The following is a 15,030-nucleotide window of genomic DNA, read 5'->3' on the forward strand; positions in this document are numbered from 1 at the left end:
ACAGCTATTATTTTTCCAAAATCTACCATTATGTAGATGAGCATTTAAGTCCAACAAAATAATCCCGTTATCTCTACTCGATGATAACTATCTCCAATTTTGTCATAAGGCCTCAGTACTTATCAAGCAAATTATAGCTCTTGTAATAAAGATTGAATTAGCAACACAGCAAAGATTTTACAGTATATATTTAAAATTCTAGTTTAAATGTCAATGCCAACCGTTCTTAGCCACAAATACGGGCGAAAAAGGAAAAGTAAAAACTTTTATGAATAAAGGGCAAGCGGGTTGCGAACTAAAGACTGAGATGGCACATCCCCTTGAATCTGAATGACTTGGGAAATATTTTTCAGTAAAGTATCCTTATGTATTCCAAAATGTTCCTATCTATTAATATCTAAAGGCCTATGAAAGTCTTTAGAAATCAATTTTGCATTCTAAAACTAATTTTTTGGAAGCATAATACAATAATTTTTATTGGAGACATTGCAATATCAAGCGAAAATTTCTCCTGTCTAGAAATCAATTTACAGGATAAACAATTACTACATTCATTACTGTAATCTCTCTCTCTCTCTCTCTCTCTCTCTCTCTCTCTCTCTCTCTCTCTCTCTCTCTCTCTCTCTCTCTCTCTCTGATTGACCTCAAGGCTCGTATAACTCATTTATGCCGTGTTTATGAATACTTTACAGCATCGAGCCATAAATGAAACTGGAACAAGACTAATGTCAGATCTTCGAACAATCCAATGTAGCTGTTAACGGAAGGTATTGTTAAGTTATGCCACTCCATTAATTTCTACATGCTTATACAGATTCTAGATTTATATATATATATATATATATATATATATATATATATATATATATATATATATAAATATATAATGTGTGTGTGTGTTTTGTGTATTTGTATTGGATAGTTGAGATGTCAAATGATACCACAGCATAAAATATGGCAACAAGATTTGTAATATTTTCCAGCGTTCGCTGAGCTTGGACAAGGCTCCGCCTATTTCCTAAGAAGTAGTAAGAAATGCAACTCTTTATTTGTTTTGTCATGGTAACGCTAGAGACCTCTGACGAGCGATTCTCCCCGAGTGTTGGCGGACTTTTGAATCTAAGTGTACTGTCATGGGTAGATAGAATAATATAGAAAAGAATGTTAAAACATGTGATTTTTCTACTCTTAGAGAAGCAGAGAGAGAGAGAGAGAGAGATAAGGTCCCGCTATTGTTTATTGAAGCTGCCATCGTCAAGATATTTATTATGTGCCTAGGCTGGCGGTCTTTGAGCATAACGATCCCCTGTCTATAGCAGACCAAGGAAACCATAGGACAAGAAGAACAGTGTTTGTTGCCGAAGAATATACATTAGCTGGAGGTAAACAGACGCCTCGCTTCAATTATAGGGCGATATGGATTTCGATTACACCAGCAGAGCGTTCGTCTAGGTGTTATCAGAGGCATGGTTTTTAGGAACACCAATGAGGATGAAGAAACGAGAAAATTTCCTTATATGGAACTGTCCATAGTTAATCCCTCCCATACAGGGATATATAAACTTCCACGCGAACGAGAGAGAGAGGGAGCACGAAAGACAGAAGTGGAGGATGCACAAGAAAGAGAGAGAGAGAGGGAGGACAAGCTCAGGGAAGACGAGAAGACTTAAGGACCAGAATGCAGACGTAACCAGCTTTGTCCGAGATGTCAGAACGAGTTGCCCCCCCCCCCCCCCCCCCCCCCGCCCTCATTACCAACCACGAAACGCCTGGACCTGAAATTTCTACGTTCCTGTCAACCGTCGAGAGCTGCTGTGAAGAGTAGTATTTTTTTGTATTATTTATCTACTATCTTGACTGTTCCCCTATTTGCTGGAGTGTAGTTTAATAAGATGATTTTCTTTATTTAGTTCAGTGCTTCCTAAGTACTCAATCAAGAAACATTTACCTTTGACTAGTTGTAAATAAAATTATGTTTTCTTTTGCGAGTTTTCTTTCTATATTTCCTTTTGTTTGATTGCTTATGATAGTTGAAAAGTCTCCATTTCATTAATCAATTCAACAGAACCTGGTTCGATCCCCACGAGGATCGTAACATGTACATACACACACTAGGATACACCCCCTTTATCTAACTATAACACGAGTACTCTCCCTCTTCCACTACCCGAAGGACGTGGAGACAGATGTCATACGTTTGCCAATAGCCAATATATATATATATATATATATATATATATATATATATATATATATATATATATGAATCTGAACACGGCTACGGACTGCTTGGGATGGTCCTTTTCACTGCTGCAAACCCACTGGTCTCATTTCTCCCGGGACGTTTTTTCGCTAGTTTTTCCCGTCATCTCATAAGCAATTTCTTTCAGTGACCGAGTATCATGGATGGAGGATGAAAGAGTCTAGGACTACAGAGAAAGAGGAAATGAATGGCAGAGGCGGCAATAACAGGATATAACAAACCAGGAAGGAAAGAGGGCGAACTCTTGAAGACTTTCGTGTATAAGTAATATACACTAAAAATAAGAATACAGAAACATTTACGAAAAAATACATGGACTTCCGTGACATGGCATTCACGGCCTCCCAAAAACCTTGTTGTAGAAATGAGGCAATGTAGAAAAGAATTTATTTAGGATGAATATAGTGCAATATAAAAGATTGCTGGCAGTGTGCAGATGCTTTCATGATGAACAGGTAGTTTGTATAGGATTAGGCTAACTTTAGAGTGACTAGTTTGACGTAAAAATTCTATATCACGACTCAGCAGAATTGGAGAATTGGAGGCTGCTCACACTGTCTCGTTTCACAAAGTTCAGCCAAGAAAAGCACTCTTCCATGCTTGAAACACTCTTTCCAACTTAGGGTTTAGTTTTGGCACAGTGTAAAATCCGGACGTCGGACGTTGGACGTCGGATGCCGTCCAGGAGAATAGAAAACCGCTTGTATCACCGGTAAAGGCGCCATAATACACCATTTTTTTGACACTGGTAATTTTCACTGATTCTTTCTGTTATTTCCTGAATAAATGTTCGAAAAATATTGATTTATTTTCATTTTATTGAGAATAATCTCAGTCGGACGTCAACATTACACTATTTAACTGCCCGCTATTTTACCCTGTTAGGGCCTGGATGGTTTGTGTGTGCATCATCTCACACTTACATCACACTTACATGCTTATATGTAAAATTGCTTTTGTTGTATTTCTACTTGTAGTCTCATGTAACTTTTAAAATAAACTATTCTAACATGTTGTTTGTTTGGTCGAGACAAGTGCAATTAGGATATCATTGTTGTAAATTTCTTAAAAATTTTTGTGTCTGTGATAAAACTTTTTACATTTACCTTTACATTAATTTTAATATTTACCTTTTCTTAATTGTTTTATTATTTCTTTCAATTGAGTATATTTGCTTATATTTATGGTTATGGGAAATAATATGGTGTAGGGTGGTGGATTAGTTGGTTAGACTGTCAACTGCCTTCCCGTGGCTCTGACTGGGCAACAGGCACAGGCTATTATAAAACGAATAAAAACAAATTGATTGATAAAATTTCAGTACATTTCAAGTGAAATAGGCTTCATTTCTTACATGTAGTATCCTGTGTCTGGCTAAAGTTGGCAACATTTTAATTGGTTAGTGGATCATACTAAACCTATTGGCAACTAAATGCAGGGTAAAGGGAGTGGTAGGCCCTTTCTCCTTATGTTACTTTACAGCCGGGTAAATTCTTATCTGTGACTGCTGATTGGCGACGTCCGGCTTTTATCCTAACAGGGTAAAATAGCGGGCAGTTAAATAGTGTAATGTTGACGTCCGATTGAGATTATTCTCAATAAAATGAAAATAAACCAATATTTTTCGAACATTTATTCAGAAAATAACAGAAAGTATCAGTGAACATTACCAGTCACAAAAAAGAGATGTATTTTCGCGTCTTTCCCGGTGATACAAGCGATTTTCTATTCTCCCGGACGGCATCCGACGTCCGACGTCCGACGTCCGGATTTTACACTGTGCCTTTAGTTTTCGGTTATAAGGCCTTAAGGAACTCCTGTTGTGTTGACACCTACTTCCAAGTTCATTTTACCTGGGAAATGATTTCTTTCAAGGCCTAGCGGGTTTCCTCTTTCCTTTTACACATTCCAGAAAGTCGGGGATACATTCTTCATTGCAAAACAGGTGCATTAAGGTAGAGTTCTGAACTCTCCTTTTTGGATGTTTGTTCTCAGAGCATCAATGGTAGGATGTGGTGGATACCAGAAAGACTAAACATTTTAGATGTATGACAAAAGACAATACCTATCGGATATCTTGTAAATTTTGCAATTAATCTGTACTCACTCTTTGGGATATGATAGCGAGCCCCTGATTATGTTGTTCGACAATATTACCACGGTTCATGCAGTGAGAGGAGGGGTGCTTCACCATACACCAAGTGCATTCCTGGCAAGAAGAATGTAACAGAGATCTACTCAAATATTCAGAAGCATGTTTTAGGGGTAGAGGGTTCTTACTTTCTTGATTTGCTCGATACAGGGTTAAAGTTTCTTTTTCTCTATTCGTTCGGTGTTCAACAAAGTACATAACTATAAAGTCTCATGTTGACTCCTGGACTTCTCATTGGCCTCACAGAGTAGCTGACTTCAATTTGTCCTTAGCCAATGGGGTACAAGCAAAACTAATCGGCTAGGTGGCTCTGTGGTGACGGGAAACACTAATGCTGGATCGCTGGCTTGACAGCCACGAATTTTATGTGACCAATTACAATTTGGATACAATAACTATAATAAAATACCTGTAGGCATACTTGATGAATTGAACAAAAACATACTAACGATATTAATTCTTTGTTATTTACTCATTCCAATACTGATCAAGTTAGGGCTTACAATTTTCAAAGCATACAATGTTTTTACTTACGAATAGTTACTTTTTATTATATCTACCATTTGATTTTCGGTTCCAATTTTATCATTGAATTTCTAAGGGCTTTTATATTTTTAGTTTCATCTAATTTCTGGTTTACACAAGCAAATTTTCTCGTTTTTCATTTGATAATCATGTTATTTGTCTTTATTCTTTAAACTGTGATGATAAGGTATGAAGATGAAAATCTCACAAACGGAACTATTCCATAGACTTACTAATACTACATTGGTTATGAGAAGTAAGGTTTTATAAAATACAAGCATATATTGTATGTATGTATTGTATGTATGTGTGTATATATATATATATATATATATATATATATATATATATATATATACATATATATATATATATATATATATATATATATATATAATATATATATATATATATATATATACATATATATATATATGTGTGTGTGTGTGTGTGTGGCGCAGTCCCTGAGTGGGTTTGGGAGTGAAACACGTCGACCTTTTCATATTTATTCTTTAGTCGATGGTCACTGGAAAATTACATAAGCATTCATAGTGACAATTCTGCAATTAACAAGAAAAAAATTCTGAAGAAAATTATCATTTACATACAAATCAACAATGTTTTATTGGAAAACTCTATTCCTATAATTCCTTTGTATTCTATTTCCTTCATATTACACACATTTCAGGAACATTTCAAATAAAGACCTCTGATATGATAAACTTGATTACAAAACTTCATAACACTAGGCAGGTAAATCCCTTGGTTACAATTTAGTCAGGTTCTCAGTCATTAACACATTTCAAATAACTGCTATACCTCGAATCTTTAAGAAATATGCACCTCAAGGAATCAAATGTCATGAGAGAATTCAACTAAATAGTTATTCGATCTGTGGCATGTTTCATCTAGCCTAGCCCATTATGACCTCTAGCTTCCTTCATTAAATTGTAAAGACCTCTTGATAATATCCTTTACTTACAGAACCGTTTGCTTTGCTTTCCCACTGTAAGGACTGTCCGTCTCTGTCCCCTCGTGGACCGCTGGAAAGTTCCTAGCGGGGGAACGCCAGCGTTAACTCAAGCACAGAACCCCTCACAATATTGTCAAACGTGTCTATATTTCATCATATTAACAGCTCTATTGAGCTATTGTTATTTGAACAGCAACTCTGATAACCCTTTTAAGTCTATAAATCTCAGTACACTGTGATGGTTACCTTATAATTTCATTCAAAGGTCCTCTAATGTGGACTTTCCCAAGCACATCCACTCTCTACGAGTGTATTGTTCGAAAGACCCACCTTTCTTTCCCACGCACTTGACTTGACAGAGCGGTGGCAAAACGAATCGATGGTTCTTTTTTGTTTGTCACAAAGAGAAAGAAAACATATAAAGCGTCCCAAATAATTATTGTCCCTAAAGGATACTTGCTCATTTGTAATTTTCCTATGATTTAACAAAGCATAAGCTTCTATTAGGTGACCCGAAATTCAACTACAAAATTTGGAATTTACCACAAAAATAGCTGTTTTTGTGACTGCACCAGGAACAGTTATTTAAAGTCGCGCAGGGAAAAGTGAAATTTCCCTGCGTTTACACTCGCGATTTCCCTGCGTTTACACCTGAAATTTCCCTGCGTTTACACCCGCGATTTCCCTGTGTTTACACCCACCCCTTTGAAACCTCTTGAGCACAAGGGGGGTTCAACACCTATTGCTCAGTAATGCCCACTAGATCCCTCTCTTCCTCCAAAATCAAAACAAGCTTCGACAGCGGTCTGTCATATTCCTTGCCCTCTCTCCTCACAGTCACCATCCTCACCAAGCCATCTTTCCCTACTTTAGTCCCCACTACTCTAGCCAATGGCCAATGGCAGCGCGCTTCACTCTCCTTGACCATAAGGACTATGTCTCCTACCCTGACATTTCGTCGCTCTTTGAACCATTTCTGTCGCTGTTGTAACCATAACAGGTATTCACGTTTCCAACGGGCCCAAAACTGCTCGGCCATATGCTGCATCTGCTTCCATTTCTGCTTAGATTGGCTACCTATTGCAATGTCACAGCCTACAGGCGAATCTCCCATATTTAAAAACTTGTTCGGTGTGAGTGGAGCCGGGTCTCTACTGTCTGAGGTGATGACGGTAAGGGACCTACTGTTAACCGTTGCCTCCACTTCACAAAAGTGTGTGCATAGCCCTTCATAATCCAATTGCTGTGTCCCCAAGACTATATCTAGGACCCTCCTCACAGTACCTATCAACAATTCCCATGCTCCTCCAAAATGTGAGGCACCGGGAGGATTGAAAATAAATTCCACCCCACACCGGAGCAACTCATTTCGCACCTTGTTTTCTGCCAAGAACTCGTAACTAGAGTCGAGAACTTTCCGCGATCCCATAATATTAGTGCCGCAGTCGCATCTAACCGTCTTGACCTGACCACGACAAGCCAAAAACCTCCTGAAGGCACTAATGAACGAGTCTGATGTGAGAGTTGAGGCTACCTCCAAGTGTATGGTCCTCATGTTCAAGCTAGTGAATATAACTCCCCAATGCTTTATCTGCGCTCTGCCTCTCTTCACAAAGAATGGCCCAAAAAGGTCCACCCCGGTGCGATAAAATGGGGGTGTCCCCGACTCCACGCAATCAGGTGGTAGATCGGCCATTAGCTGCTCGATAACCTTTCCATGTGCCCTGCGACACCTGATGCATCTGCTCAGCACGCGCCTCACTGCTGCAATGCCCTTAATTACCCAAAACTTCTCCCTCATCAGACTCAGAACATGCATTACACCCATATGGTTAGAATGCTCATGATAATACAGGATCACCATGTCAGTCAAGTGGCCCTTATACGGCAAAATAATTGGATGCCTTTCGCTCGGAGAGATATTTACTAAAGATAACCTACCTCCAATGCACAAAAGCCCATTTCTCAGGATTGGTTTCAACCTTCTTAGGGAGCTAGAAACCCTAATAGTACCTCCCTTCTCAAGGCTCTCAAACTCTATCTCGTAATCAACACGCTGTGTTACCTCCACTACCACAGTCTCTGCCAAGCTAATAACTTCGGTGGACAAATGTATATCTAGCTCGCTGAGCAGCTGCCTATGTTTATAAATAATGTACCTAGAAAATAGCAACAACCAACCAAAAGCTCTAAGGAGCTTGATCCACCTGGAATAGAGGTGGATGACTTTATGCAAACCTGTTTGCCTGATATCCAATCCAATCCTGTAACTCATTATTTGGTAGCCTCTAGTTCCTGTTGGTCCTATCTCGCGCTTAACTTCTAATCCTTCCACACCATCTGACATTTGAGCTGGCTCTGTTGGCCAAAAACACTCCTCCTTTAACAGAAACTCCGGCCCTTTTCTCCACCTTTCGGACTGCTTGAAACGTGTTGCATCGTCTGCTGAGTTCCACTCGCAGTTAACATACCTCCACTCTTTCTGATCACTGCCCTCCCTTATCATAGAAACACGATTTGCCACAAATGTCTGGTATCTGGCTTGATCATTCCTAATATATCGCAAGACGGTTGCTGAGTCGGTCCAATAATAGACCCCATCTACCCTGAAATCTATCATGGTCAGAATAGTGCTTCCGAGTCTTACGGCCAGTACAGCTGCACTAAGCTCTATGTAGGGCACTGAAACATGCTTCAGTGGTGATACCCTTGCCTTTCCCATGATGAATCTGCAAGATACATTTCCCCACGGATCCGAGACCTGCAAGTATGACACTACTCCTAAAGCCATGATGCTTGCATCGGAGAACAAATGAAACTGTACTAGGGTGGCTGATTCCCATGGAATATCCTTCAGGCTTCTTGGCACACTTATCCCACTAGTCTGGCCCAGCTTCTTTGTCCACGCCTTGATGCGGTCCATAGTGTCAGAGTCCAATTCTATGTCCCAGGCTATCTTTAATCAGCAGAGGTCCTGCATGATGACCATACCCTTGATAAAAACTGGCGCCAATATACCGAGCGGGTCGTAAATCGAGGCTATAGCTGACAACAAGTCATACTTAGTCCTTGGAACTGAAACTAGCTCTGCCCGGACACCCAATTCATCAGTGGCCAAGTCCCACTGTACTCCCAAAGCCTTTGTCTTATGTAACGCTGATCCATCTATAAGCTCTAAGGAGCCCCTACTGTACCACTCCCTCGGGATGGATGACATAACCTCCACACAAGGGCTACTGAACTTCGTCAATGTAAATCCCCCCTTTTTGCCGAGTTCCTTAACCTCTAACAAATTGACTAACAGTGCATCTTCGCGATCCTCGGCTCTCAGTCATCTACATAGAAATTGTTAGCAACTGTGTACCGTGCTCCCTCTGAGAATTCATTCCCAAAGTCGCTTGCTGTCTGTTTCAGGATGAAGTTTGCAATGCTCGGAGAAGAACAGGCCCCGAATAGGTGGACTGCCATCCTCCACTCTTTGGGTTCCTCGTCAAAACTATTTTCCCACCAAAAGAACCCGAGGTAGTCCCGCTGATGCTCTGGTACCCGTACCTGATAGAACATTGTATTTATATCTCCTGTATGGGCAAATAGACCTCCCCTAAACTTTACCAGCACACCCAGCAAAGAGTTCATCATATCAGGTCCCTGCAATAGTAGGTTGTTCAATGATGTACCCTCCACCTTGCTTGCACAGTCAAATACAATATGGACCTTGTCTGGCTTGTCTGGATGTTACACACCAAAATGAGGAATATACCACACATTTCCTGGGCACTTGTTCAGCATAGCCTTTCTGTAGCATCTCTGTCATGAAGGCACTATACTGCTTAGCGTAGTTACCATCCTTCACTAGCTTCTTACGAAGGCTGTGCATACAGCGCAATGCGATGTCCCTTGTTTCTGGCAAGGGTCCATGATTGTCACGCAGCGGCAATGGCACCTCGTAACTTCCTCCTAAGGTTCTAACCCCTCTCTCTATTATCTCTAGCCATTTCCTGTCCTCTGCAGACATTTCCCTTTTGTTAGATGCAACATTGTCATACTCGCGATTATAACTTTCAACCAGCATGCGGTCTAACTCACGACGCTTGCTTGTCACTTGGATCCTATTAATATGCTCTTGACACCCTTTGTCCTTTGCCCCACATACTACCCAGTCCAACAAACGGATTTTGAGCAAAGCGAAAAATCTATTTTTGGGTGAGATAGCCATGTCGTCCTGATGGAAAGTTCCTATAAGTAGCTTCCTAGGGTATATTTGACTACAGTGATATTCCCAAAGAATTTACCTTTAGGTCTCCAGAATTCTAACTCCTGGCGTGAATATCCTTAAAATTTTTCTTAAGGATATCGCATAATATCAGGGGACGTATAACTTGATACGACACATAGCAAACTTCTCCCCAAATAGTGTTTTCGCTTCGAGGGATAAAGTGGCAAAAATAGAAGGGGAGCCGTTATCAAGGTACCCTTCCTCCCTTACTACTTTAAGTATCCAGATGGCGCAGTACGTCGCCACCATGTTTTATTCCTTGTAGCGTTGAGCAAGGTGCTACAGATATAGTAGTTTTGGGAAGGATCCTGCCAACGTCTTTTCTATAGAGGAGGGCGGATCCATCAGGACGACATGGCTATCTCACCCAAAAATAGATTTTTCGCTTTGTTCAAAATCCTCTTTTTGGGCTCAGGCCATGTCGTCCTGATGGAAGGTTACCAGAGCATTATTTATGTATCCGTGGATTTTCCAAATGTGCCTTAACCTCAGGACAATATTTCCTTGGTCATCCAGACCATAGAGACATATGATGTTACCGTTATACGTCATTACTTCTAATCATAAACCATGTTAGTGCTTCCTAGCCCCCTGCAGGGAAGAGTCATACTAGACTTAGGAAAGAGTCTCGAGGTTTGCATATCCCATATGAACAAACATAGCATCAAGAGCATACAGGTCTCGCTGTATGTGAAGCCAGGTAAGTTTGTACTCGAATACGAACAAAGGTTTGCATATACCATATGAGCCAACATAGCATCCAGAGCATACAGGATTTGCTGTATGCGTAGCCAGGCAAAGCTTGTACTCGTGTAGGAACAAAGGTTTACATATACCATATGATCAAACATAGTATCAAAAGCATACAGGTGTCCCTGTATGCGTAGGCAGAGAAAGGTTATACTCATATCAGAACAAAGATAATAACTATCTATTTTGTTCATATATATATATGCAGATTATTAAGGGAAAATAATACTCTAGCATATCTTCATTGAATCAGATTTGGGGCGAAATAAGACGCAAATACCCATCAAGTATTTATTGGTAATAAATAACCAGCAAAATCAACATACATAACATAATGTTAACATAATGTTAATGAATGCAATAATAAACATGTATATTACAATCAAGACCAGAAATGATTATTTCACCTGAATGGGAAAAGGTTATTAAGTCCACAAAAACTGAAAATTTATTAAATTTTCCAATATGCATTTCTGTGATAATGATTGTTTCTTCACACTGTGTAAAAACACACGGCACAAGTGTTGTCTTTATGTTTCTTCACCTTTAATAGCTAGAACAGTCCATAGTGCCACCTTGGTGACACTTAGCGTTAAGTATTGCACTGTGAAGTGTCAACACCTTCACCCATATTTTAACAGTCCCAATCAATTCACTGTTCCTCGCAGCACTAGATGACAACTTTCAGGACACAACCTGCTGCCACCACATAGCGTTTCAACTCTTGCACTTCCTTAGCGTAGTGCTTAAAGAACACACTGGATGACTTCCATCCAGTATATGAGCGAAGGCGCTCAAAGTCCATGTATTGGAAAAAATTCAATGACGAAGCAATTTTCCTGGGATCATGACCTGCGGGTGTACTGTCAGGATCTGCTCTGCGAATGAAATAGGTGATCTTCGGCCTTAGTTGTTTTAGGGATAGGTTTGACCCCGAGGTTTCTCCTTTAAAGAGCTGTTCTCCCCTGAAGTCTGAAGTTCTATGAAGATAGACCTTTAGACACTCTTCTGGACACAGCGAGACATCTTCCTTCAGAGGGCAGATTCTACAGGGGGACCCCACCTTTTGGTAGGTAGCTCGTTCTTGGCAAGAAATGTTGGGTCAGGAAAAAGATTCAGTTCTTCCGCTTCTGTGGACTGAATATGGCCCTCATCACTAGAAAGGGCCACTATTTCACTAACTCTGGCCCCCGAGGCTAGAGCAAACAAGAACATAACTTTCTGGGTTAAGTCTTTCAGAGAGCAATCCTCATTGTTCACTGTCGAAGCAAAGTGTAGGACCTTATCCAAGGACCATGAAATAGGCTTTGGAGGTGCTGCAGGCCTGAGTCTAGCAGAAGCCTTAGGGATCTTGTTAAAGATTTCATTGGATAAGTCTACTTGGAAGGCGTATAGCAGAGGTCTAGTCAAGGCTGATTTACACGTTGTTATCGTATTGGCTGCTAAACCTTGTTCATGAAGGTGAATAAAGGAGGATAAGCAAAAATCTGTTGAGATTTCTTTTGGTCCTTTTGCCTTGACGAAAGCAACCCACTTTTTCCAAGATGACTCATATTGTGTTCTAGTAGACTTAGACTTATATTCTTCTAAGAAGTCTATACTGTCTCTCGAGATCCCAAACCTTTTCTTAACTGCTAAGGAGAGAAAATCATGAAATGAAGGATTTGGGTTTTCTGTGATGAAGCGAAGACAGTCGACTTCTGTACTTGTTGAGTCAGTACTGGGTCCGGCAGGGGGACCAGTCTCAGCTTCAGTTCCAATACTGGAGGGAACCAATTGCTCTTTGGCCACTTGGGAGCTACTAGAGCTGCCGATTCTGAAAGGATCTCAGCTTGATGAGGACCTTCAATAGGAGGTTGGTTGGAGGGAAAAGGTAAATCCAGTTCCATCTGTTCCAGTCGAGGGACATGGCGTCCACTGCTTCCGCTAGAGGGTCCTCGTATGGGGCCACATGACGAGGTAGTTTCTTGTTGTCGCTTGTCGCAAAGAGGTCGATCTGCAGTTCTGGAACTTGACGTAAGATGAAGGAGAATGATCCTGCGTCTAGTGACCATTCTGACTCTATTGGTGAGAGCCTGGATAGAGCGTCCGCTGTCACATTGCGGAACCCTTGAAGGTGAACTGCTGATAGATGCCATCTCTTCTTTTCCGCTAAGCGGAAGATGGCCAACATCACTTGGTTGATTTGGGGTGATCTCGAACCCTAACGATTCAAACATCTCACTATCACATCGCTGTCCAGAATCAGTCTTATGTGGACTGAATGGCGAGGAGACAGTTTCTTCAGCGTGAGAAAGACTGCCATCGCTTCCAAAACGTTGATGTGGAAGGTCTTGAATAGAGAGGACCAAGTCCCTTGGACTTTCCATTAGTGAGAGTGACGTCCCCATCCTTCCTTTGATGCGTTCGTATGGATGATGACTGAAGGTAGAGGTGGTTGTAAGGGCACGGACCTCTTCAGGTTCTTGGCCTTCGACCATGGCTTAAGAAGTGATCGTAGTCGAGTCGGCATCGGTCTTCTTAGATTTCTTCGAGCGTTTGATGCGTATCTTCTCCAGACTCCTGATGCATTTTTTTAGCTGTGCTCTTAGCACCGGGTCTGTCACTGATGCAAACTGAAGAGAACCCAGTACTCTCTCCTGCTGGCGTCTTGATATCCTGTCGGATTTCAGTAGTCTCTTGACAGATCCCGCTATCTCTCTCCTCTTCCCTGGGGAAATGGAGAGACGGTGTGACTTTAAGTTCCAATGTATTCCTAGCCATTGAAACTCCTGAGCTGGAGATAATCAAAACTTCTTGACGTTGATCCTGAATCCCAGATGTTCCAGGAACTGGATCCCTTTCTTGGATGCTTGCATTCACTCCGTCTCGGAAACTGCCCACACCAGCCAGTCCTCCAGGTAGGCCAAAACCTGGACACCTTTTAGGCATAGTTGTTGAATGACTGCATCTGCAAGTTTTGTAAAAATACTTTCGGCTATATTCATTTCTTTTTCTGTAGCCTGAATCCTAGGTATGAGGAGAGTGGGCAGTTGATTGGAATATGCCAATAGGCATCTGCCATGTCTATCGAGACTGTGTACGCCCGTTTTGGCAGCAGGGTCCTTATGTGTTGAAGGTTTAACATCCGGAACTTGTTGTTTTCTATGAACTTATTGAGTGGCGACAAGTCCAGAATGACTCTGAGTTTTTCTGAGTCTTCTTGGGAACACAAAACAGCCTTCCTTGGAATTTGATGGACTTTGCCCTCCTTATCACCCGTTTTCTCAAGAGTTCTCGGGTGTATTCTTCCAGGACGGGTGTGGAGTGTTGGAAGAATTGAGGAAATGAAGGTGGAGCTGTCCTCAAGCTCCAACCTAGTCCGTTCTTGATTAGGCTGTGGGCCCAGGGATCGAAGGTCCAGCGATCCTGAAATCTTTGAAGTCTTCCTCCTACCGGAAGCATCTCATTGCTTCGGTTGTCCGGAGGACTTGCCTCCTTGACCGCGTCCTCCCTTACCCCCTCTTCCTCTTGGAGGGTCTCTAGAGGAGCCCCTTTTCAACCTCTACCTTTAGTGCGAAAGGTAGTGGTCTGCCTCTTATAAGCAGGAGTAAAAGCTGGTGATTGGGCAACCAGCTGCTGAGGCACCATCTGGTAGGTAAGCTGGGGTTGTGCCACCATCTGGGGCACCGCGGTCATAGGAACTGCGGGAAGTTGTTGTTGCTGTTTCCTGACAGGGCGAGAGGGCAACCTAGGTCTCTTCGTCTTCCTTTTTGGTTGGGGACCATCATCCGGGGAAGACTTCCTCTTCGCCGACATGCCCCACTTTTGGAGAGGATTCTTGTTCTCCGTGGCGGCCTTGTCAACTACTTCTTTGACCACTTCACTCGGGAAGAGGTCTTTTCCCCAGATATTGGAGGCTATCAGCTTCCTGGGTTCGTGTTTCACTGCAGCCGAAGCAAACACGAACTCCCTACATGCACGCCTGGCCCCAATGAAGCCATATAGGTCTTTGACCAGGGTTGCCAAATGTGATTTGGCCACAACCATGAACATGTCCGGGGATCTGTTATCGCTTGCCATTGCCTCCAAGGTAATCTGGAGGGACAAGG

General features: G+C 41.7%; 1 protein-coding gene across 1 annotated transcript; it reads right to left on the reverse strand.

Moving 5' to 3' along the window:
- Positions 1–6,652: 6,652 nt before the first annotated feature.
- LOC137650940 (uncharacterized) lies at positions 6,653–8,836 on the reverse strand. The gene has a single exon (XM_068384085.1). The coding sequence runs from the start codon at positions 8,834–8,836 to the stop codon at positions 6,653–6,655; it is 2,184 nt and encodes a 727-aa protein (XP_068240186.1).
- Between the last annotated feature and the right edge of the window lie 6,194 nt (positions 8,837–15,030).

Source organism: Palaemon carinicauda, chromosome 12 (assembly GCF_036898095.1).
Source record: "Palaemon carinicauda isolate YSFRI2023 chromosome 12, ASM3689809v2, whole genome shotgun sequence".
In the NCBI taxonomy this organism is placed as follows: domain Eukaryota; kingdom Metazoa; phylum Arthropoda; class Malacostraca; order Decapoda; family Palaemonidae; genus Palaemon; species Palaemon carinicauda.